This window comes from Doryrhamphus excisus, chromosome 22, assembly GCF_030265055.1.
Source record: "Doryrhamphus excisus isolate RoL2022-K1 chromosome 22, RoL_Dexc_1.0, whole genome shotgun sequence".
NCBI lineage: Eukaryota > Metazoa > Chordata > Actinopteri > Syngnathiformes > Syngnathidae > Doryrhamphus > Doryrhamphus excisus.
Window position 1 is genome coordinate 12312150 of NC_080487.1, and position 22477 is coordinate 12334626.

At 38.6% G+C, this 22477-nt stretch overlaps 1 protein-coding gene and 1 long non-coding RNA gene across 32 annotated transcripts in view; one reads left to right on the top strand and one right to left on the bottom strand.

The window, feature by feature from the left end:
* The window catches only part of tcf7l2 (transcription factor 7 like 2), a 135968-nt gene extending 134127 nt beyond the window's left edge, over positions 1-1841 (bottom strand). For 5 of the 31 annotated variants that reach the window (XM_058061114.1, XM_058061101.1, XM_058061110.1 and 2 more), the window contains exons 1-3: positions 1212-1838; positions 984-1050; positions 774-901 (exon numbers count right to left, since the gene is read on the bottom strand). In XM_058061114.1, coding sequence (XP_057917097.1) covers positions 774-901; positions 984-1050; positions 1212-1400 — 384 coding nt within the window. In that variant the 5' untranslated portion in view covers positions 1401-1838. Of the gene's footprint in view, positions 1-773; positions 902-983; positions 1051-1211 lie in introns of all 31 variants that reach the window. The other 26 variants (XM_058061088.1, XM_058061093.1, XM_058061090.1 and 23 more) reach the window with 12 other exon arrangements.
* Positions 1842-14980: 13139 nt separating this feature from the next.
* Positions 14981-21305, top strand: LOC131109717 (uncharacterized). The gene is made up of 4 exons (XR_009120776.1): positions 14981-15264; positions 19810-19912; positions 20871-20910; positions 21036-21305. It is a non-coding gene; the product is annotated as an uncharacterized LOC131109717 (long non-coding RNA).
* The last annotated feature ends 1172 nt before the right edge of the window (positions 21306-22477 follow it).

Sequence of the window (22477 nt, forward strand, 5' to 3'; positions counted from 1 at the left end):
AAAACCTCGCTTTCCTAAATTCCTATCCTTCACCTTAACCTTGTAAAAATGAGATGACAGATCTTGTAATTGCAAACGTTTAAAAAAAAAAAAAAAAGAGCAAGACACGGAGAAAAATGGCGGTGAAAATTATACCGCTTATACCCCGGTGGGATTGTGCGAGGTGCATAATTACAGCAGGGCTAAATTAATAACATGCACTTATTTATAAAACACGGCTTTAAATGCTTTTAGCGTTGTTTATTTTACAGGTGGTAATATTCTCACGTGAGAGTATGTATGTAAATGAATAAATAAAAAATGTTTCAAACAATTGCATGCACCTTTTGACATGTCCTCCTCACACTTTTGACATATCATGCAAATAGCTCCACAATGCTCATTTGCATATTTCATTGCTTTCACAGAGAAAAAAGGGCATTTTTGATGAGGCAGGGCACACACACACACACACACACGCCAAATGTATTATTCAGTGGGTTCACAAATGCATATACCTAATAAAAAAACCACAAGTAACAATATTATTTTTTATAATTATAATAACTATACACTATATCCACACACTGATATACACACAATGCCATTTTACATTAGCCACCTAGCATGCTAGCTGCCCTGACTGACAGCTCCACAACTGTACACTTCACGGACAGTTGCAAAACTCGCCTTTTGCATTCTTTTACACGTTGACAACACTACAAACTTGCGCCCGCCCTCCATGTTTGTGTGAAGCAGGGATTTTAAGAACATTAACAACAATAAAAACTTACTGTGCGTGCTGTCGGGGAAAGTGATCCATTGGGAAGATAGGGGCTGGCGAGATCCGGAGAGATCATAAGAAACGGGTAGCCCGGGTACGGTGGGCTCTTGAACAGCCCTCCATCTTGCCTTTTCGCAGCTAACATGGCGGAGAGGAGAGAGAAGTTTTTAACAATAATATTAAAAGTGCTTGTTGTTACGTAAAAGAGTCAGGCACTCACCCTCCTCTAAACTTTCTCGCGTTTTGTCTCGGAAAGTTTCAGACCGAGGCGGAGGCCGTCTCTCCGCCTTGAGAGAAAAGCAATGTGTGTTAGCAAAGCACTGCCAAGGCTCTCACACAGGGCCGAACTTTCGCTACAACTTGACCGGCGGAGAGGCTTCGCAGGCGGGAGCTCGACTTGTGAGCTAGCCGAGCCGGGCTGGAACTCCGTTCTGGAGCCTGAACTTACCTCCGAGTCGGACGAGCTGTTCTGATTCGTTTCCGACTCATTGACGAGCGAAGACTTGACGTCCGCTAAATCCCTTTCCGCCGAAGAGTTCTCTGAGATTTTCTCCTCTTGTTCCCCTTCGTCTTTAAAGGAGATCATCTCATCGTTAGCGCCCAGGTCGTCCCCTCCACCGCCGTTAAGTTGCGGCATTTTCGTTCCCCACTTTCGGCGTTAGTGAAGGCGGCTGCTCCTCTCGGTTGGTGGGGGGGCTGAAAAAAAAGAAACTTAAAAAAAAAAACCCTCACCGTCAAAAAAGTTTCGGGGTGTCGTGTTGACCGCTTCCCCCCCCTTGGAAAAGGACTTTGTTACGTTCTGTCCCCTTTTGGAAAAAAAAAGAAAACTCCAAAAAAGAAGGGGGACTCTCGGAAAAGGGGAAGCCGGAGAAGGAGCCGCGGCGCTCGGATTGAGAGAGTTGAAGTTGGTCGGAGTGGTTTTCAGTTCAAAGGCGGCGCTGATTGACAGATAGAGAGGGATGGAAATAGAGAGAGTCTGGATTCGGGATTATTGACAGGGAGAAACACACAAGAAACTAATGAGATTCAAACAGGGAGGGACTTGAAGTGACGTTGGTGTAAATAGGAGGAGGGAAGAGGAAGGCGGCTTTTGGGAGCTTGTGAGGAGGGGAAAGGCGAGCAGGACAGTGAAGGCAACACTGCAAGGGAAGACAAGGAGTTGTTTCAAATAATAAAAAAAAAATAAAAGCGCATATGGGACGTCTCCTTTTTTGGTTTGAAAAAAAAAAAAAGAAACCTCTGCTATTCCTCTCTCGCTTATATTGAAATCAGCAAGAAAAAAACAAACAATACAAGCTAGTTGTTTAGTCTGCATTGCCATCCATGCATTTTCTGTCCCCATTAGGGTCCCAGGTGAGCTGGGGGCTACCCCAGGTGACTTTGACAAAAAATACCATTCATTTTCTATTCCGCTTTTTCGTATTATTGCCACAAAAAATGCTGGAGCCTATCCCAGCTGACTTTTAGGGCACCGAACATGCAATAAAACTGTTTATAAAACACCAAAAGAGTATCTTTTTGCATTTAATCTTATGCAAGATGAAATAAATTGCACATAACATAAGCAATAAACAATTTAAGGTCACCATTTAACCGAATCCGGATCTCCAAACTGTGAAGCTAACATGCTAACCACTCTCACAGACATTATTATAATTTTTGTCAAAGCTTGTTGTCGTGTTTAGTCTGCATTGCCAGGCCCTTAGATCTATTTTTTTCATCATATTAGGTAATATTTCCTCAGATCGTTCTCCTTTTTTTTATTATTATTTTCAGGAAGCGGAGTGCTTGTGTGACAGGTGAAATGTCCTATGGGACTGATGTGAATTCCTTACGGCACCTCAAACTATTTTTTTCCTCTTTATTTTCTTTATTCTCAAAAGATTCTGCAGATTTAAATCATACCTTGAAAAAGATTTTTTTTTGGGGTGTGTAAAATTATTTGTTTTTATTTCACAGGAAGTGCTGACATTAAAAATAAAATCCAAAAATGTCATAAAATTGAATGACTAAATGATAACTATAACCACAAAACACATGTTACTTACCTGTAATGTCAATAAAAGCAACACAGGGAAAGGAAGGGGGAGGGGTTTTAATCCTGCCCCCACTTGCAGGGTGTGTTTGTGTGTGTGTGTGTCTGCATGATATAAATCAATGATGAGCTCAGCACCGGTGATCCAGTGTAACAGAAACTGCATCATATTTAATAGACCCAACACCAAAGAAATAGACCTGCAGCTCAAGGCCCTCTAAATCTGAAACCAATAGACCAAAAAAGCAGAGCGCCGATCAGCCAGGTCAAGATCTGGCAGCGTCTGGCCACCCCTGCCTGTCTGGATGATTCTGTTTTGTTGCGAGGCCTCCCAAATCATCACGACTCTTACGCTAACCACCATATTTGTTGCTTTTTGTTATTGTTTTAAAGCGGGGGCCTCAAACTAGCGCCTCGCGGGCCGCATTTGGCCCGCGGGCCGCGAGTTTGAGACCCCTGGGTTAAAGGAATATTCCATCCCTGTTCAATTCTTTCCGTTTGAGCAAATAAACCAAATGCAATTGGAATATTTGGGTCCATGTATACCAGGGGTCTCAAACACGCGGCCCGCGGGCCAAATGTGGCACGCAGGACACTAGTTTGAGGCCCCTGCCTTGATATGAAAGTTTAATGTTAGTGCGGCCCACGCAAGTTTGATATGGATGCTGTATGGTATCATATACCCAGAAAAAATTATTACGTTTGATTCATGTTCATGTTAAAGGTTAAATAACTGTTAATAGTTATCCTCCCTATCCGTGTGGAAGTGGTAAGTTTTTGGCAATTTAAGTTGAAAGGAAATAACTTGAAGGCTACCGTTTAGGTCGCTAGATCGCTAGTTTGCGAGTTAGCATGTGTCTCAAGACCCTGCAGTTGCGCAATATGTTGTAAATAAAAAGAGTATAAATGTGACTATAGTCGTGTTTTGTCATGTCTACAGGGCTCTAATAATGCTTTGTTCATTTTAATGTGAAAAAAATAATTTGTCTACCCACCAACTATATGTGGTTTCTTAAGTTTTTATTATTTGTTGTTTTATTATTATTATTATATTTATTTATTACTGATTGATTTTCTTTATTCTTGATTTGTTTATTTATTTTTCATCTTATTTTGTGCAGAAAAATTAAGATATTTGAGAACAGTGGAATGTTTTATCAGAGCTTTTATTGTAGAAAATTGGAACCAAAGCACTGAAAAAGTTTGTATATTTTTCTGTTTTTAATAAATGCGTTTTTTTTGTTTTTTTTTGGAAAACCTGATGCGGTCCAGCCTTGCCCAGACCCTAGCTCCAGTGGCCCCCAGGTAAATTGAGTTTGAGACCCCTGTTTTAAAGGATGCATTTAAAGCAGAATGTTAAAAACATTACTCATTTTGACATAATTCTGCATGTTTAATTCTCCTACCATTAAATAATCACTAAACCACTTTGATTATTTTATGTTTTTTTCACTCATGTTGCATTTAGTGACGCACATCACCAACAAATAAAATCCCCAACTTGGTATTTTACATTAGTAATCATTTATAGCCACGCTAATGCTCTCAATACACAATAGAAATGGTCTTTATTGTGTTTCTTTTTCCATTAATATCATAACGTAAGCTTGCCTTTACATAATTGCCGTTACTGTTTCCTGTGCGGAACATCTTATTTGTCATTTTAATTAGCTAATGTTTGCTCAGTTGGATTTGTATTAGACACATCAGAATACACGCCACATATATATATATATATATACTGTATATATATTTGCTTCTCTCTTTATTATGCCGCAAGGATAGCAAAGCGTGCTCCCTTGCCCCCTTTGGCGCTCTAATCATTAGAGAAGAAAAAGAAATATAAGAGCTTTGTATGCAGCTGTTACATTCAGGAAAATACATTTTAAAAAGCAAAGTGGTATTGTTTACCAAAGCTTAAGGCAGTACTTTATGGTAAGACAAAGAGTATAGATCAATTAAAACAATGAAAATAAAGTCAAAGTCACCCTATTGAACTGTACAGTTTATGTCGATTTCTATTTATTTAGAGTTATGAATCAAAATGAATACAACATAAATTAAAGTGAGTATTATTATGGATTTTTTTGGTGTTGCTGGAAAGGAATTTTGGATATATTAGATTTCAAGACATTAAACACGGTGGATGAGTGGTTAGCGTACAGGCCACACAGCTAGGAAACCTGGGTTCGATTCCCCCATGCGTGCATGCATGGGTTTTATTCGGGTACTCGGGTAATGGGTAATGATGGAAGGATTTTTAATTAATCATGATTAATTAAAATTAATTAATAATTAGGTAAAAAATTAATCTAATTAATTTTTAATCACGTGACAGCCCAAACATAAATATATATATGTCACTTTCACAGATAAGGCTGCACAGTGGATGAGTGGTGAACACGCAGGTCTCACAGCTAGGAGACCCGAGTTCAATTCCACCGTCGGCCATCTCTGTGTGGAGTTTGCATGTTCTCCCCGTGCATGCGTGGGTTTTCTCCGGGTACTCCGGTTTCTTCCCACATTCCAAAAACATGCTAGGTTAATTAGCGACTCCAAATTGTCCATAGGTATGAATGTGAGTGTGAATGGTTGTTTGATTGGCTGACCCCGCCTCTCGCCCGAAGACAGCTGGGATAGGCTCCAGCACCCCCGCGACCCTTGAAATGAATGAATGAATGAATAAATGTACCTAATCTTGGGAAAAGCTAAAATTTCCAATTGTTATTTTTCATAAAATATCTGACATATTGTATTAAATTGTTATAATTAAGTAGGGTGTTTTGTTTATGTGAGTAATATCAATAAATATTATTATTTAACAGATTATTTAACAGATTTTTTTCTTTAAAATGCAAATAATGCTCTTCTTCTACACTTGTTGTAAACTAATGAAGGTGACCCAACAGCGCCTCTGCTGGTTGCAGCCAAGTACTGCACTCAGTTGCATTATGACACAATCCATCAATTCCCCCACAATGAATTAGCCGACTAACCGCTGATTATGTCCATTCTTTAAAACATGTACAACAAAAATAATGAGAATGTTTTTGCCAAGAAATTCCGAGCTCGCATCCAGTTGTTGACTGGTGTGATTGATGCCGCTTATCATACCCCTGCAAGTGTTCCGCTTCTCATCCCCAAAGCATGATGGGAAACCGCACCAGGCCCATTTAAGCAGCCACCACCTCCATAAACAAGACAGTGAGTTTTTCAGCGATGGACGTGATAGTCGTTAATCAAGCGTCCAAACACGGAGTCCACCTGAGAGACGAGCTGGCTCATACGTGACTTTCTCGCGCTATATATGTGTGTGTATGTGTGTGTGTGTATGTGTGTGTGTGTTCTCAGCTGTCCGCCACGGCAGCATGCCGCAGGAAGAGGCGAGCCAAGCGACTGCTGGCTGCTAAATGTTACTTAAAGGTCAGCAGGTAGACGCGGCTTGAGGCGCATTTTGACACATTTGAGGCTTAAGGAAGAGCTTATGCTATATAATACGTACGTTTATGGACACCATTCATACATGGGACTGGATTTAAACTGCTGGGGTGAACCATTGATTACGATTTCTGTGCCGACATACGATTTTTGTAGTGACGTCAAGCGACTAGTAATATACAATATTGGAGATTTGACTTGTGACCTGAGCTAGCTTGGTTTCTTTGGGTCCACCATTTTTGTCTACAAATCGTGCCAAAATCACTCTCATAAAAATGACAGGTTGTAGGTTCTGTCGTACGAATGCAGCATTTGGTATACACCCGCCATTGACTGGTGGCCAGCCAATCACAGGGCACATATAGACAAACAACCATTCACACTCACATTCATATCTATGGACAATTTGGAGTCGCTAATTAACCTAGCATGTTTTTGGAATGTGGGAGGAAAGCGGAGTACCCGGAAAAAAACCCACGCATGCACGGGGAGAACATGCAAACTCCACACAGAGATGGCCGACGATGGAATTGAACTCGGGTCTCCTAGCTGTGAGGCCTGCGTGCTCACCACTCTGTGAAAAGTGACATATATATATATATATATATATATATATATGTTTGGGCTGTCACGTGATTAAAAATTAATTAGATTAATTTTTAACTAATTATTAATTATAATTAATTATAATTAATCATGATTAATAAAAATCCTTCCATCATTATAAAAAACTAAAAACTAAATAATTTAAAAATAAAACAACATTATACATATATTTACATGCAATTTACATACATTATGGGTCTCCAAGTAATGGTAAAAACTGTAAAAAATTGAAGTCAAACTTCTACTAAAATATGGCATTTACTAATATTCATTCATTCATTCATTTTCTACCGCTTTTCCTCACAAGGGTCGCAGGGGGTGCTGGAGCCTATCCCAGCTGTCTTCGGACGAGAGGCGGGGTACACCCTGGACTGGTGGCCAGCCAATCACAGGGCACATATAGACAAACAACCATTCACACTCACATTCATACCTATGGACAATTTGGAAGTAGCGGTGCTACCCGTGTTCCAGACATCGGTAAGCTTGTAATTTGTATTCATGAAGGTAAGAGAGTCCCTGTATGCACGCTCTATAATGCTACACAGACAACAGCTTACTTGCACGTGTGTCCCAGCATGTCCATATAAGGAAGTCCGCTTCCCTGTGATGTCACAGGGAGCCAGTGTTCGAAAAAACCGTCAGAAACTGAGCGTTCAGAGTCATCCAAAACTTCTTTCATGGCCTCATTATCTGAAAATTTAGCATCATTTAATAAGATAATACGACATTCTAATGACATTTATAGGTCAGAAAATTGGAAAAATGACATGACTTCAAAATCACGTTTTTTTTTATAAACTGATTGATTGATTGTGTGTCGATTTGCCCTTGCCTATGCTAACCTACCTAGCATAATCCATCAGCAACGAACACAACTGAAGCTACTAGTTGGTCTTCCAGAACCTTGATTTTGAGTTGGACCAACATAGTTTCCTGATGACAGACCCCAAGCAAACACAAGGCCTCATCATTTTCACATTTTGGGGGGGGGGTCTTAGTTCAGACCAAGTGTCCTTCAACAAAGTTTTCCCTATTTTTTTTTTTTTTTGTGGCAGAACGGAGTCAATTAAAACCCAAGGAATGGGTGTACAATGCAACCTCACTGTTGGGTTTTTTTCGCTATTAGCGCAACATTCATGCAATGCTACAATTTTATTTTACAAAATAAATATTTGCGCCAATTTTTGTGTCAAGAAACGGTGACAAAACTGCTCATAATTCCATACAAGCCATATGTTTTTCACATTATTAGCTAGCTAGCATTTGAACTTGACACTACCACTCATTTGCTTACAGTGCTCCAGTTTGAATCCGTTACACACACCAGCGGCTGTTTTTCGTTTCTTTTTTTTTCAATTTGCAGGAAAAGCGAGAAAACAAATGCATCTTTTTTTTTTTTTTAACGCCACACACTTATTATTATTACATTACGATTATTATTATTAACGAGCAGCCACAATGGCGACGCGACCTTGAGTCAAATGAGTCGGTCGAAGTCACATCGACGATGGCGTTCATTAGCCGCAGCTCGCTATTTAAAGGCGCCCAAGAGGTGGAGGTGTCGGGGGGTGTTTGGTTGTTGCCGGGTGTTATTGTGCTTCGCTACAATGTCAAACGCGAAACATCATCAAGGTTACGCCGGCGAACGGGTTAGAGGCCATGTTTGTGCCGGCGTTATGTGCGGGTAGAAAAGCAGCAAGCGGATCTAAACTAAATGTATTCATCACCGCGTTTAGAAAGTCACAAACACACACAATAAATACACAATAAATACACAATAAATACAACAGAACTCAACAACCAATCAAAATTGTTTAAACACAAGTATCATGCGATATGTAGTCAATATGTCAGTTTCTTGGCTTTGAGTTCATGGTTGCATGTGTTTGAGTCTGGTTCCAGAACATAGTCTGGCAGTGACATCACAACCAAGATGGCACCGCTTCAAAAAAAACTCTCAGGGGGGTTGGGGGGGGGCGTGTCAAAATTCCTCAACACTCTGATTTTTTTTTTTTGTCTATGAGAGAAATACTTTGAGTTTGTTGTTGTTTCTTTCCAAAGTCTTTGGTGTCATAACACTTTTTAACCCAGGGGTCTCAAACTCAATTTACTTGGGGGGCCACTGGAGCTAGGGTCTGGGCAAGGCTGGGCCGCATCAGGTTTTCCAAAAAAAAAAAACAAAAAAAAAACAAAAAAAAAACGCATTTATTAAAAACAGAAAAATATACAAACTTTTTCAGTGCTTTGGTTCCGATTTTCTACAATAAAAGCTCTGATAAAATATTCCACTGTTCTCAAATATCTTCATTTTTCTGCACAAAATAAGATAAAAAAAATAAATAAACAAATCAAGAATAAAGAAAATCAATCAATCAGTAATAAATAAATATAATAATAATAATAATAAAACGGCAAATAATAAAAACTTAAGAAACCACATATAGTTGGTGGGTAGACAAATTATTTTTTTCATATTAAAATGAACAAAGCATTATTAGAGCCCTGTAGACATGACAAAACACGACTATAGTCACATTTATACTCTTTATTTACAACATATTGCGCAACTGCAGGGTCTTGAGACACATGCTAACTCGCAAACTAGCGATCTAGCGACCTAAACGGTAGCCTTCAAGTTATTTCCTTTCAACTTAAACAGCCAAAAACTTACCACTTCCACACGGATAGGGAGGATAACTATTAACAGTTATTTAACCTTTAACATGAACATGAATCAAACGTAATAATTTTTTCTGGGTACATGATACCATACAGCATCCATATCAAACTTGCGCGGGGCCGCACTAACATTAAACTTTCATATCAAGGCGGGGGGCCTCAAACTTGTGTCATGCGGGCCACATTTGGCCCGCAGGCCGCGTGTTTGAGACCCCTGCTTTAACCTGTGCTATTTTTTCACATTTGATGTACATGTACATCAGGATGGCTGTGTCTTCCAGCACACGACAGGTGATCCAGTCCTCGGTTTAGCATCAAAATACTCAATGCACTTCAATGACGTCCATTGTTAGCTGGCTTATATTAACTTGTTTTCTTGCACAATATTAATTGTTACCTTAACTTACTCGGCTTCGATAAAATTACAGTTTTTTTCCCGACATTTCAGCTTTGCTAGCTTGTTATTTGAAGGTTTGTGGCACTGCCCCAAAAAAACGTACCACACATTTAGCTAGCTTATGCTATAAATAAGTCACAAGTCTCATCAATTCTTTGTTAAAAATATGAACGGTTGTTAATAATCTTTTGTCTGAAGGCCTCACTTGCGTCAATCAATTTCTCTCTCAGGTGTTCCCTCACTAAAAATTGATTGTAAAACTATCATAGTGCATAATTATTAAATATATATATAAATATGTTTGCGCCAATTAGGCCCCAAAGCTCAGTTGGAGATTTAGGCTGTGGGTCCTTACGGTACTAGGGTCACTAGGGTCACGGGATACGTGTATGCTGGAGCCTATCCCAGCTGACTTTGTGTACCTTGCAGGGTCCTAATTGAGAAATAAATGCAGAAAAAATCAATTGGCCTCAAGTTTTGCATCCAAAGGGACGCTCCGCAACAATCAATGGGCGGGGTCCACATGGGCATCATGGCTGCAGGATTTTGCCACATGAATTTCAAAGAAAGAAAGAACCGCTTATGAGTTTTTTTTTTTCTTCAACATTCCGTGTGATGAATAATTAATATCGCATGGAAGGCTACTGCTGATCAGGACATATTGCGGACAATTTACCTGCTAAAGAAGCAAAAATAAACGTGTGTGAGAAAATTCAAGTCAGTATGATTGGTTGATGGGGGGGGGGGGGGGGAGTATGTTTAGCTGGACAAATGTGAGAAATTTCAAGTCAATCATACGAATGGGGAGACCTTACAGGAACAATGTGGTCTGGACTGAGTCACATATCAAACAAATGACGTGCGAGAAATTTCAAGTCCGATTAAAAAAATTTGGTGCCGATTGACATTCAATGAACTTTGAAATGTGTGTGAGAATTTTCAAGTCCGGGGTAACCTAACATTCAAAAATTTGAAGAAATTTGAAGAAAATTTGAAGAAATATGATGAGAAATTTCAAGCTAACTAGCTTGCAGTAGCTTAGTTTGTGCTGACACGGGCCGCACGGTGGACGAGTGGTTGGCCACACATGGTCAGGGGATCAGGAAGACAACACTGTCAATCAACAAGTCAATCAAAATTGACCTACCAAGTCCTGGCATATTAAACTGTATAAGTTTGATGTCATTTTTTGCTCCCTTTTCCATAAGCTAAAAAGATGTGAGAAATTGAACTTTGACGTATGTGTGAGAAGTTTCAAGTCCGGGGTAACCTAACATGTGAGAGACGATTCAAAAATTTGAAGAAATATGTTGAGAAATTTCAAGCTAACTAGCTTGCAGTAGCTTAGTTGGCGCTGACACGGGCCGCACGGTGGATGAGTGGTTGGCCACACAATCAGGAAGACAACATTGTCAATCAACATTAGCCTACATTAGCCTAGCATATTAAACTGTATAAGTTTGATATGATTTTATGCTCCCTTTTCCATAAGCTAAAAAGATGCGAGAAATTTCAAGTCAATGCGTCTTTTTTCCCGGTGTCCTGACATGGCATCTGTCCTGTCTGAGTGCGCCTTATTTACACTTCAATATAAGAGGATCTTTCAGCGCTCTGTGATCCTCCGCCCGTCATTGTTGGACGATGAAACGGCGGCGTTTGGTGGCTCCCCTCATCAGCGCGTTTGACACCATTTTAAAGCTCGCTGTGGGCGAATGGCGAAAAAGGCGGGACTCCAAAGCACATGCATGTTTAGGTTCATTGTCGATTTTAAATGGTCCGTAGGTGTGAATGCATGATGGCGTATATGTGGCACTGGTGACCAGTCTAGGGTGGACCCTGTTTCTTGTATGAAAGGTCAACTGGGGTCATCTTCTAATGAGGTCAAGCGGTATAAAAAAATGGATGAATAGACGAAATTCCTTGTTTGAGTGCGTCTTATTTACACAAAATAACAGTACATTGAAAGTGGATCTATTATGCTCATTTTTCGACCCTTTGTATTGAGTTGTGGACTCCTATAGAGCAGCTACACACAATAACTCACACAGAAAGCTTTTTTTTTTTAGATCTTCCAGAATCTGCGCCTATTCCAGCTGTATTTCCTGCCAAAAACTATGGCAGGAACTATGAACCATATAAGGAAGTCCGCCCCTCTGTGACATCACAAAGGAACATTTTTTACCACGCCTTTTGAAACCAACCATTTTGAGCCATCCCAAACTTCTTAATTTGCATGGAAATTTGCATTCGGCGACGCCTCGTTAGGAACTCAACTGTTTCTCTTGTTCTCAGACCTCGAAAAAACGAGGTCAAGCGGTATAAAAAAAATGGATGAATAAACGAAATTCCTTGTTTGAGTGCGTCTTATTTACACAAAATGACAGCATATTGAAAGTGGATCTATTATGCTCGTTTATCCACCTTTTGTATTGAGTTGTGGACTCCTATAGAGCAGCTACACACAATAACTCACACAGAAAGCTTTTTTTTTTTTTAGATCTTCCAGAATCTGCACCTATTCCAGCTGTATTTCCTGCCAAAAACTATGGCAGGAACTATGAACCATATAAGGAAGTCTGCCCCTCTGTGACATCACAAAGGAACATTTTTACCACGCCTTTTGAAACCAACCATTTTGAGCCATCCCAAAACTTCTTAAATTTGCATGCATGCAGGTAAGGTATGCACACGCTATAATTCTACACAGACAACAGCTTACTTAGGTGTGTCCTAGCATGTCCATATAAGGAAGTCTGCCTCCCTGTGATGTCACAGGGAGCCAGTGTTTGAAAAAAACTCTCAGAAACTTTTTATTATTAAATATTAAATTAGCATAATAGCATAATAGGTCCCCTTTAAGTATATTGAAAGTGGGTCTATTATGCTCGTTTATCCACCTTTTGTATTGAGTTGTGGACTCCTATAGAGCAGCTACACACAATAACCCGCACAGAAAGCTTTTTTTTTTTTTTTTTAGATCTTCCAGAATCTGCGCCTATTCCAGCTGTATTTCCTGCCAAAAACGGTCACATTTTCCTTTCTCCGCCATCAGCCTGTTTGACGCCATTTTAAAACCATGCGCGTGAATTTTTGCGAAAAAGGCCCCTTGAATTCCCCGCGATGAGCTTCGGCGACGCCTCGTTAGGAACTCAACTGTTTCTCTCGTTCTCAGACCTCGAAAAAAAAAACAAGTGCCTCGTTCATCTTTGTGCTCGTTAGCCACCTTCCAAATTCATCAGAGATCACATCACAGTAATATTTGATCAATATTAATAAGGATAGGCAAACTCCTCCGGTAATTACTGCAGTGGCTTGGCTTTGATTTGGACCATTACTAACGCCTTTAGATTCCACCCCCCCCACACCAAAAATAAAAGTGCAAACCCGTCTCTCTTGCTTTTATTTCATAACATTAAATCCCGACATGCATCTTCTAAAAGCTCTAATAAGACAAAGATTAGATTTGCATCCCCATACAAGTGTCGTTTTCAATTGATTAGCAAGCGGCCATTGATGTGCCAGGAATGGATGCTTTCCTCTGTTCTTAAGAGCGCCTAATAGAAGGGGCGGGCGTCGAGGAGGGGACTTTGCTACTTTGATGTTCAATCAGTGCAAAAATCCCACTTCTTCTTTGTCGGACTATATTTGGTAAATAACAGTGACGACCCCGCGGGGGGCGGCGGCGGGGTGGATGGGGGTCTCGGACATGGAGGGGCGATGTGATGAATGGATAAAGAGGCCACCGTAGAGGAGACATGGCTTACAATCAACCAAGGCGTTGTCCGCTTGTCAGCAACGACGAGGGGATGTTTTGGTTTATTTTGGGTGGGTGATATTACGCAGCATCTGCGCCGTGTGTGTGACACATTCCGACATGACACACACACACACACACACACACAGCAGGTTTCTAATTGGGCCCGCAGAGAAACAACAGGTGGATGTGAGAGAGGCAATAAATCAGCCAATAAACATGGCAGCCCTGGTGGACACAAGAGGTAGTGCAGGCAAAGAAAACAATGGGTTGATACAGTTGACACAGAAATTGAAATAATGTTAAATTTAGAAAAATATCTAAAACAAATAAAATCACAATTAATAGTAACACTAATTAGCATTCGAAAGAGTCATTGCATGCATTTTAGATAATATATTAAACAAAACTATATAAAATGAATTAAATCATATATACAACTAATAGTAATATAATGATTAGGATTGCATGTATTTATTGTAATCACTAAACTTTTTAATACTTAAATAAAAAAATTATATAAATATTATATTTTATAAATTATTTATATTTTAATAAAATTAAATAAGAAAATGTGTGAATTTTATATTTTAGTCTTTTTTATTTTACTTTTTTTATTTTACTTTTACAATTTTCCATAATAGTTTTAAAAATATATCAAAGGAATTATATCAGATATATTATTAACATACAAATAATAGTAACACTCCTTGGGATGAACACTAATAAATGTTATATTTTAATGTTACATTTTTTAAAATATTATATATATTAAATTAATTAAAATAATTCAATATCTAATAATATGTGATTTCATCATTTATTACGTAAAATATGTTGAATGTAAAATTTTTATATTAATAACGAACATCATAAAATTATCAAAATTTTCAATTATGAGTAACAACAAATTAAATTTTAATTTAATTTAAATTTTTATTAACAAACTAAAAAAAATAATTATAAACAGTCATAAAAAATAAATTATATATATATATATATATATATATATATATATATATATATATATATATATATATATATATATATATATATATATATATATATATATATATATATATGGTGGCTTTTAATGTGATGTTCCTATTGCACAATAAATAATAAATGACATCAATTAGCTCGCTACGATGTACCTATATGTTTTTCTTGGTGACCAGCTAGCATGTGGCTAATGCTATTTAGAATCATACTCCTCTTCAGTCATGGTAACATTGACCCAAGCCCCTAAATAGCTGTCCTGGGATATGCCTGCTAGCCTCTAGCTAGCTAGCTGGCACATTGTAACCTAAATTTTAGCTCACCATTTGAAGGAAATGAATGCTAGCATAAAAAAAAACACACTTGTTAGCTAGGACACTCATATGCTAATGTAGCACTGTAAAAATGACTAAAAAATACCGCTCTACCTTCTCAGTTCTATCTTTATAAAGGCAGAAATCTTGGATAAATTCTTGGCTAAAACTTGTGTTGGCTGGTGAAAGCTGTGGGCTGCTGCGGCGTATAATCAGGCCCGTTGAGGCCCGTGGACTTGCTTGTAGCAGGTAGCGGCTCAGTGAAGCCTCATGGAGGTAAGTCAAGCTAAAAGTGAACATAACAGCCTCTTTCTTCCACCTCTGTCCTCCATAAAAAGCTTTTTCCTCCGAATAGGAGTGACCACCAGCTAAAGGAAAACACACTTAGCTAACGACTAGCATCTCGTCTTTTTTTACTTTACTGTTAAGAATTCTATTTATATTTTTAAAACAATTTGAATGTTACCTAACATTAACGGTCAAGTTTGTAATGGCACGGGAATTAATTGATTCCACTTAGCATTACCAGTGTAGATGCTAATGCTAACATGCTAGTTTTTTTTTGGTGATTTTAAATTGATTACATAAAAATGAAAAATAAAATTCTAAAATAAAATTGGAAAATTTTTACGTTAAATATGTTGAATGTAAATTTTTTATATTAATAATGAACATCATAAAATTATCAAAATTATCAAATGGTACGGGAATGAATTGATTCCACTTAGTGTAGATGCTAATGCTAACATGCTAGTTTTTTTTGCTGATTTTAAATTGATTACATAAAAATGAAAGAAATTATTAATTCTAAAATAAAATTGGAAAAATTTCACATTACATATGTTGAATGTAAAATTTGTATATTAATAATGAACATCATAAAATTATCAAAATTATCAATTATCAGTTACAACAAATTAAAATCAAACAACAACAAACAATTAAATAAAATTAAATAAAATTAAATTAAATAAAATTAAATTAAAGAAAATTAAATTAAAGAAAATTAAATAAAATTAACAAATTAACAAACTAAACTTAACAAACTAAAAAAAATAATTATAAACAGTTAAAACACAAAAATAAAAACCAAATAAATTAATTAGCGATATTGCTAGTGCTAAAACAACACAAGAGGTGTCCTGGCTGGTCCACCTTTGCTCCGGCAATGAAGCTGATGCGATTACCAATGCAGCATCAAAATAACGACCTCTGCCAAGGTTTGTCTTTGTTGCTTTTTCAAGTATCCTAACTAGCTCACCGCTGTTTCCTACTGTGGCTTTAAAGCTAACCAATGTCCTTGCCCAAGAAGACAATGTGGAAGCCAACTTTTTCTTGTCGCAAATGAAATTTGCAGAAGGCCAAGCCCACCAGCGCCCCCGTCGCCCGCCATGATGACAGGGGGCGTCCGAGCCATGTCAAAAAGTCTGTTTTGGAGCGCAGAACCTCATCTGCATATTTGAATAAAACATGCTGCTTATAAGCATATTAAATGGCCGACGTGGGCAGCCACGTGTCATGTGAGAGGAAGGAGATTAGACCTCCCCACTTAATTATAAAGATGTCAAATGTCAGAGACGTGAACTCACTCCCGAGGGTTCAGCGCCTTTAGTTTGGTCATTATATGCACAAACTATAGATAAAGTGTCATCATACGGGCTATTAAGGTGCTGTCTTTTCCTTTGGCTTTATTATCATGCAAACTCTGTCAGGGAGGAACGCCAACATGCACTCCTAATGCTGTCCGACTACGCTCGCCTTTTTATTGTTTCCTCTGTTGCTTACTTGAAACATTAACATTAACTCAATTGATGTTTGCTTGCTTACTGTAATTAGCTACACCGGAACTTAAAGCAACAGAAACAAAAACAGCTTTTGTGGTGTAATTTACTCTTAAACCACAAAGGTTAATGCACATTAAAACATGTACAGTATACGTATGGTAATGATGAAAGCATAGGCTAAATTCTAAATCTATGTATTGTTATGGCGTGGAGAAAATAATACTGGAATTAAATGACAAAATTAAAATAAATAAATGCATAAAAAATTAAATACATGCTAAAAAAAATAGATATTTTTAATAGAAATATATCTGGTCTGAAAAACAAAAATATAAAATCTTAAGAATTTAAAACAAATAAATGCATAGAAAATTAAATACACAAAAAATAGATTTTAAAAATAGAAATATAAACTGATCTGAAAAATAAAAATATCAAATATTAAGAATTAAAACAAATAAATGCACAGAAAATTAAATACACACAAAAACTAGAATGTTTTAAAACAGTAATATAAACAGAAAAATAAAAATGTCAAATATTGAGAATTAAAATGTAATAAAAATTTAGATTGTTTTAATAGAAATATAAACTGATCTGAAAAATAAAAATATAAAATATTAAGAATTAAAACAAATAAAAGCACATAAAATTAGATACACACAAAAAATAGAATTTTTTACAACAGTAATATAAACAGAAAAATAAAAATGTCAAATATTGAGAATTAAAATGTAATAAAAATTTTATTAGCAAATCAATTAAATAAAAAAAAATCTAAAAAAATGCCAGTAAAAGTAATTACAAAAAAAATCTGATAATCTTCAATAAAAAAATAAAAAAAATACACAAAATCAGGGTTCCTAAACCTGGTATCCTGGGGTCCATTGTAGAGTTTGAGGGGTTGGTGGCTTAAAAAAAAAATATAAGAACACATATTGTTGTTATCTTATCTTGTTGTTATATTGTTGTCTTGTTTAAATTGGCTTCCAAAGTTTGTTTTGGTTGTTAGCATCAGCGCTAAGAGCCAATCAAGGCGGCAGTGCAGCCTTGTGGAAAGAGGTCCGAGCCTCAGAGAACACCTTGGCTTCACCTTGACACCAGCGTCAGTCAGACAGGGGCAGCGCTATCTGTGTTCCTGTCAATCACAGTACTAAAGTGCCTTGACTGACCACACATGCACCCCCCCACACAGACACAGACCAAGGGGCCTGAGTCAAGTGGTTGCAAAACAAAAAGCAACCATATTGTCCAGAAATGCAGGGAAAAAATACCATAAATAAATACCATAAATGAGTCCACTAATTCTCAAGGTACAAAAAAAAAAAAAAGGTTTCAGGAGCTAGCTTGGGGGCGGGGCCAGACTCAGGGGTTTGTTTAGGTTCCAGGGAGCTAACATGCTAACACACACACACACACATGCTAACACACCAATCATCCGCCCGGCTTCTTCAATATTTAATGGCGGTGTTGATCCCATGCTGACTAAACTGAAGGCCACACAAACAAGCAACACGAACAAACAGGCTGCAGGATCCAACGTTTACGTTTAGCTACATTTTTTTGGCAAAAAAAAACAAACAAAAAAAAACAAAACACAAACAAACTTAGAGAAATGAGAAATGGGTATTTTTATACATGTTTTTTGGTATATTAACAGCAGAAGCCCGCAAAATGCTATTTTTTTCATTGGTTGATAGGGCAGTGATACTTATGCCCGATGGATTCTGCCTAGCAACACGTTGTCACGCAAACAGGAACAGCTAAATATCTAAAAAACTAGAAAAGTAAACAAAATAAACAACTTTAAATCTAGCATTAGGTATAAAAATACACCTGAAGTCAGCTGGGATAGGCTCCAGCATACCTCCGACTATTTAGGACCCTAAGGGTCCTAAGTGGAACTTTATTTGGAACTTTTTTTGTTGGTCTGCGCCATTTTTGATGTTGTGGCTGGACTACAAAATTCATTAATTTTCTACCGCTTTTTCCTCACAAGGGTGCTGGAGCCTATCCCAGCTGTCTTCGGGCGAGAGGCGGGGTACACCCTGGACTGGTGGCCAGCCAATCACAGGGCACATATAGACAAACAACCATTCACACTCACATTCATACCTATGGACAATTTGGAGTCGCTAATTAACCTAGCATGTTTTTTGGAATGTGGGAGGAAACCGGAGTACCCGGAGAAAACCCACGCATGCACGGGGAGAACATGCAAACTCCACACAGAGATGGCCGAGGGTGGAATTGAACCCTGGTCTCCTAGCTGTGAGGTCTGCGCGCAAACCACTTGACCACCGTGCAGCCCGACTACAAAATTAATTCATTAATTTTCTACCGCTTTTCCTCACGAGGGTCTCGGGGGGGGGGGTGCTGGAGCCTATCCCAGCTGTCTTCAGGCGAGAGGCGAGGTACACTCCGGACTGGTGGCCAGCCAATCACAGAGCACATATAGACAAACAACCATTCACACTCACATTCATACATATATAGACAATTTGGAGTCGCTAATTAACCTAGCATGTTTTTGGAATGTGGGAGGAAACCGGAGTTCCACACAGAGATGGCCGAGGGTGGAATTGAACCCTGGTCTCCTAGCTGTGAGGTCTCGACCACTCGTCCACCGTGCAGCCGGACTACAAAATGTATTTGTAATTTTTTTTTTTAAATGTCCTGATAACAACATCACAGGGTGGGCGGCCTTCTGCCTCGACTAATCGTGACGGGCGGGGGGGGGGATGTGTTAGATATTGTCATGTTTTTTTCCCCACAGAGGAATCGGACAACAAACGTTGTGGTTTTCGCCTTCTTTGGTCTGCTTTCTCCTCCAGCTGAATGTCATTGGAGAGCACAACTAAAAGTGTTTTTTTGTTGTTTCTTTCCTCCATATGTGTGTGTGTATGTGTGTGTATGTGTGTGTGTGTGTGTGTGTGTGTGTGTGTTCGCAAACGAACGTGCGCAGGCTTTGTTTTCCTTTTGAACATCCCTTTGATGCTGCTGCTGCTGCTGATTTATTTATTTATTTCCCCGCCAGCTCGCTCGGCCCGCTGGATGCTGCAAGTGGCATCCATCAGCGAGGAGCCTCTCTGACGCACGACCCCGTGACCTCGTCTCACCATCGCACGTCACTTTGAAGGGTTCGCTTTTTTTTTTATTATTATTATTTTAAGGAGAAATATCTAAAAGGTAGTCTGTAAGCTTCATTTTGTACATAAAAAAACTACTTCCTGTTTAGCATTCATGTTGTTAAAATGCTACAGACCCTGTCCATGGTGCTGAAAACACACATCCTCTTAGGACAGGATTGCATTTTCCCAACAAAGATGACAAAACTTATACGACATACAAGAAGAAGGGACACCCATGAGAGGGAGGACCTCCTCCAAGGCTTTGTCGTACAATACAATAAAATAACTGTGCAATTAATAAAATAAAAAGCATTGAAAACAAAATAAATTCACCTCAAAAACATGAAATATATAAATTAATTTAAGCAATTTAAGAAAAAATAACCGTAGAGTACATATAATACAGTTTAAGTACATAAAAACAATAACAAACACAAAAAAATAATTAATATGATATTTTAATTAACTAATTATGCTTTTATAAATATGCTAAATAATCCTAAAGTGAAGATTTAATATATTGAAATAAATTATTATGGATAAATGATTTCAGATTAGCTTAGTGTTGGCTTTTAAAATATATTAAGAAAATAAGTAAAAAAAAATGTATTAATTACTACTAACACACACAAATAATTATGCAATAAAAATTTAAAGTGATTAAACTAATTAAATAAAAATAAATAAATAAATATTTATTATTATTTAATTATTATTATTATTATTTAATTATTTAAAATAAATACATAAATAAATTAATTAAATAAAATATTTGTTGATTTTAAATGAGCCAAATTATGTTACCAAAAATAATAAACACCTTACCCCAAATACACAACCTTAGCATCTGCATGAGTAAAAACACTTAAGTAGGACTTTGTCCACATCTGTTCATTATTTTTAAATCACGATTATTAATTTTAGGCTAATATTCTGATAATTTAGTTGTTTTTTTTCCCCCTCATAGAAGACAACCGCTGAGGTGTTTGGTGTGTAGTGCAGTGCAGGTATTGGGTAACGCTCCACACACACACACACACACACACACACACACAAAAAAAGATGCAGTGTGCTGAGAATAGCTTGTGTTTACCTTGCAATGCTTGCTTGGCCAATATTCTTCGTTTACAAGGGAGTTGAGGATTTGGAAATTGATGGAGCGGGAGTGCAGACCCTGCACTGAAAGGCCATCAATCAAACCACCGTCACCACCATCACCCCCTTCCCCACCCACCACCACCACCTCTCTGGACGCCTGCAGCTACTTTCACATGCAACTGACGACAATAAAGAGGTAAAAAGTTTACACAACTCTTCACTCATCATATCAAAACTTAAAGCAGGCAAATGCAACAAAACGAAAAGCACACAGAAGTACTATGAAGTTCACCATGACCCCCGAGGGGGGCCCACCCAACCTTTGGAGAGGAAACCAGCATCTTTTTACATCAACATCAATGTGTGTTGTGTTCCTTTATGCTAAGAGGCCACTGGGCCGGCGCCAGTTGGTGCCAGTTGGTGCCAGTTTGCGCCAAAGATCATGTTCGCTCGGGATGTTGCAAGATTGCCGTTAATTCGGCGCCACAGCGAGAGCCACAACGCGCCAATCACATAATATTTGGCACCAACTGGCACCAGCCCCGGTGGACTCTTAGCATCATTGGCGCAACTTGGCTCGCGCCATTACATTCCAGTGGATTCCAATAGGCGGATTGCTCGCGACATTTGGTTCCACTTGGTGGACACTTCAAAGACGACGAAGATTTTAAACATTTTGACATTTTCTTTCCGCCAAACTCAATTTTTGCCGGCGTTACGGGGCCACCACGAGCCAGTTGGGAGGCAGTTGGAGCCACTAGGCACCTTATTGGCGACACGAGGCGCCACAGCAAATTGCATTAGCGTGAAGTGGCACCAACTGGCACCGGCCCCGGTGGACTCCGAGCATCATTGGCGCAACTTGGCTCGCGCCATTACATTCCAGTGGATTCCAATCAGCAGATTGTTTGCGACATTTGGTTCCACTTGGTGGACACTTCGAAGACGACAAAGATTTTAAACATTTTGAAATTTTTGCCATTGTTACGGGCCACCACGAGCCAGTTGGGAGGCAGTTGGAGCCACCGCACGCCACTAGGCACCTTATTGGCGACACTAGGCGCCACAGCAAATTGCATTGGTGCGAACTGGCACCAACTGGCACCAACTGGGACCGGCCCGGTGGACTCCAAGCATCATTGCCGCAATTTGGCTCGCGCCATTACATTCCAGTGGATTCCAATAGGCGGATTGTTTGCGACATTTGGTTCCACTTGGTGGACACCTCAAAGACGACGAAGATTTTAAACATTTTGAAATTTTTCTTGCCACCAAACTCAATTTCTGGCCACTGCATGCCACTAGGCACCTTATTGGCGACACGAGGTGCCACAGCAAATTGCATTGGCGTGAACTGACATCAACTGGCACCAACTGGCACCGTCCCAGCGGACTCTTAGCACGAGTACCTCAATGTGCAAAATCCACTTGAATTCTTGTCTTTGCTAACTGATTCCTCTCTCGCCTGATTCGAAT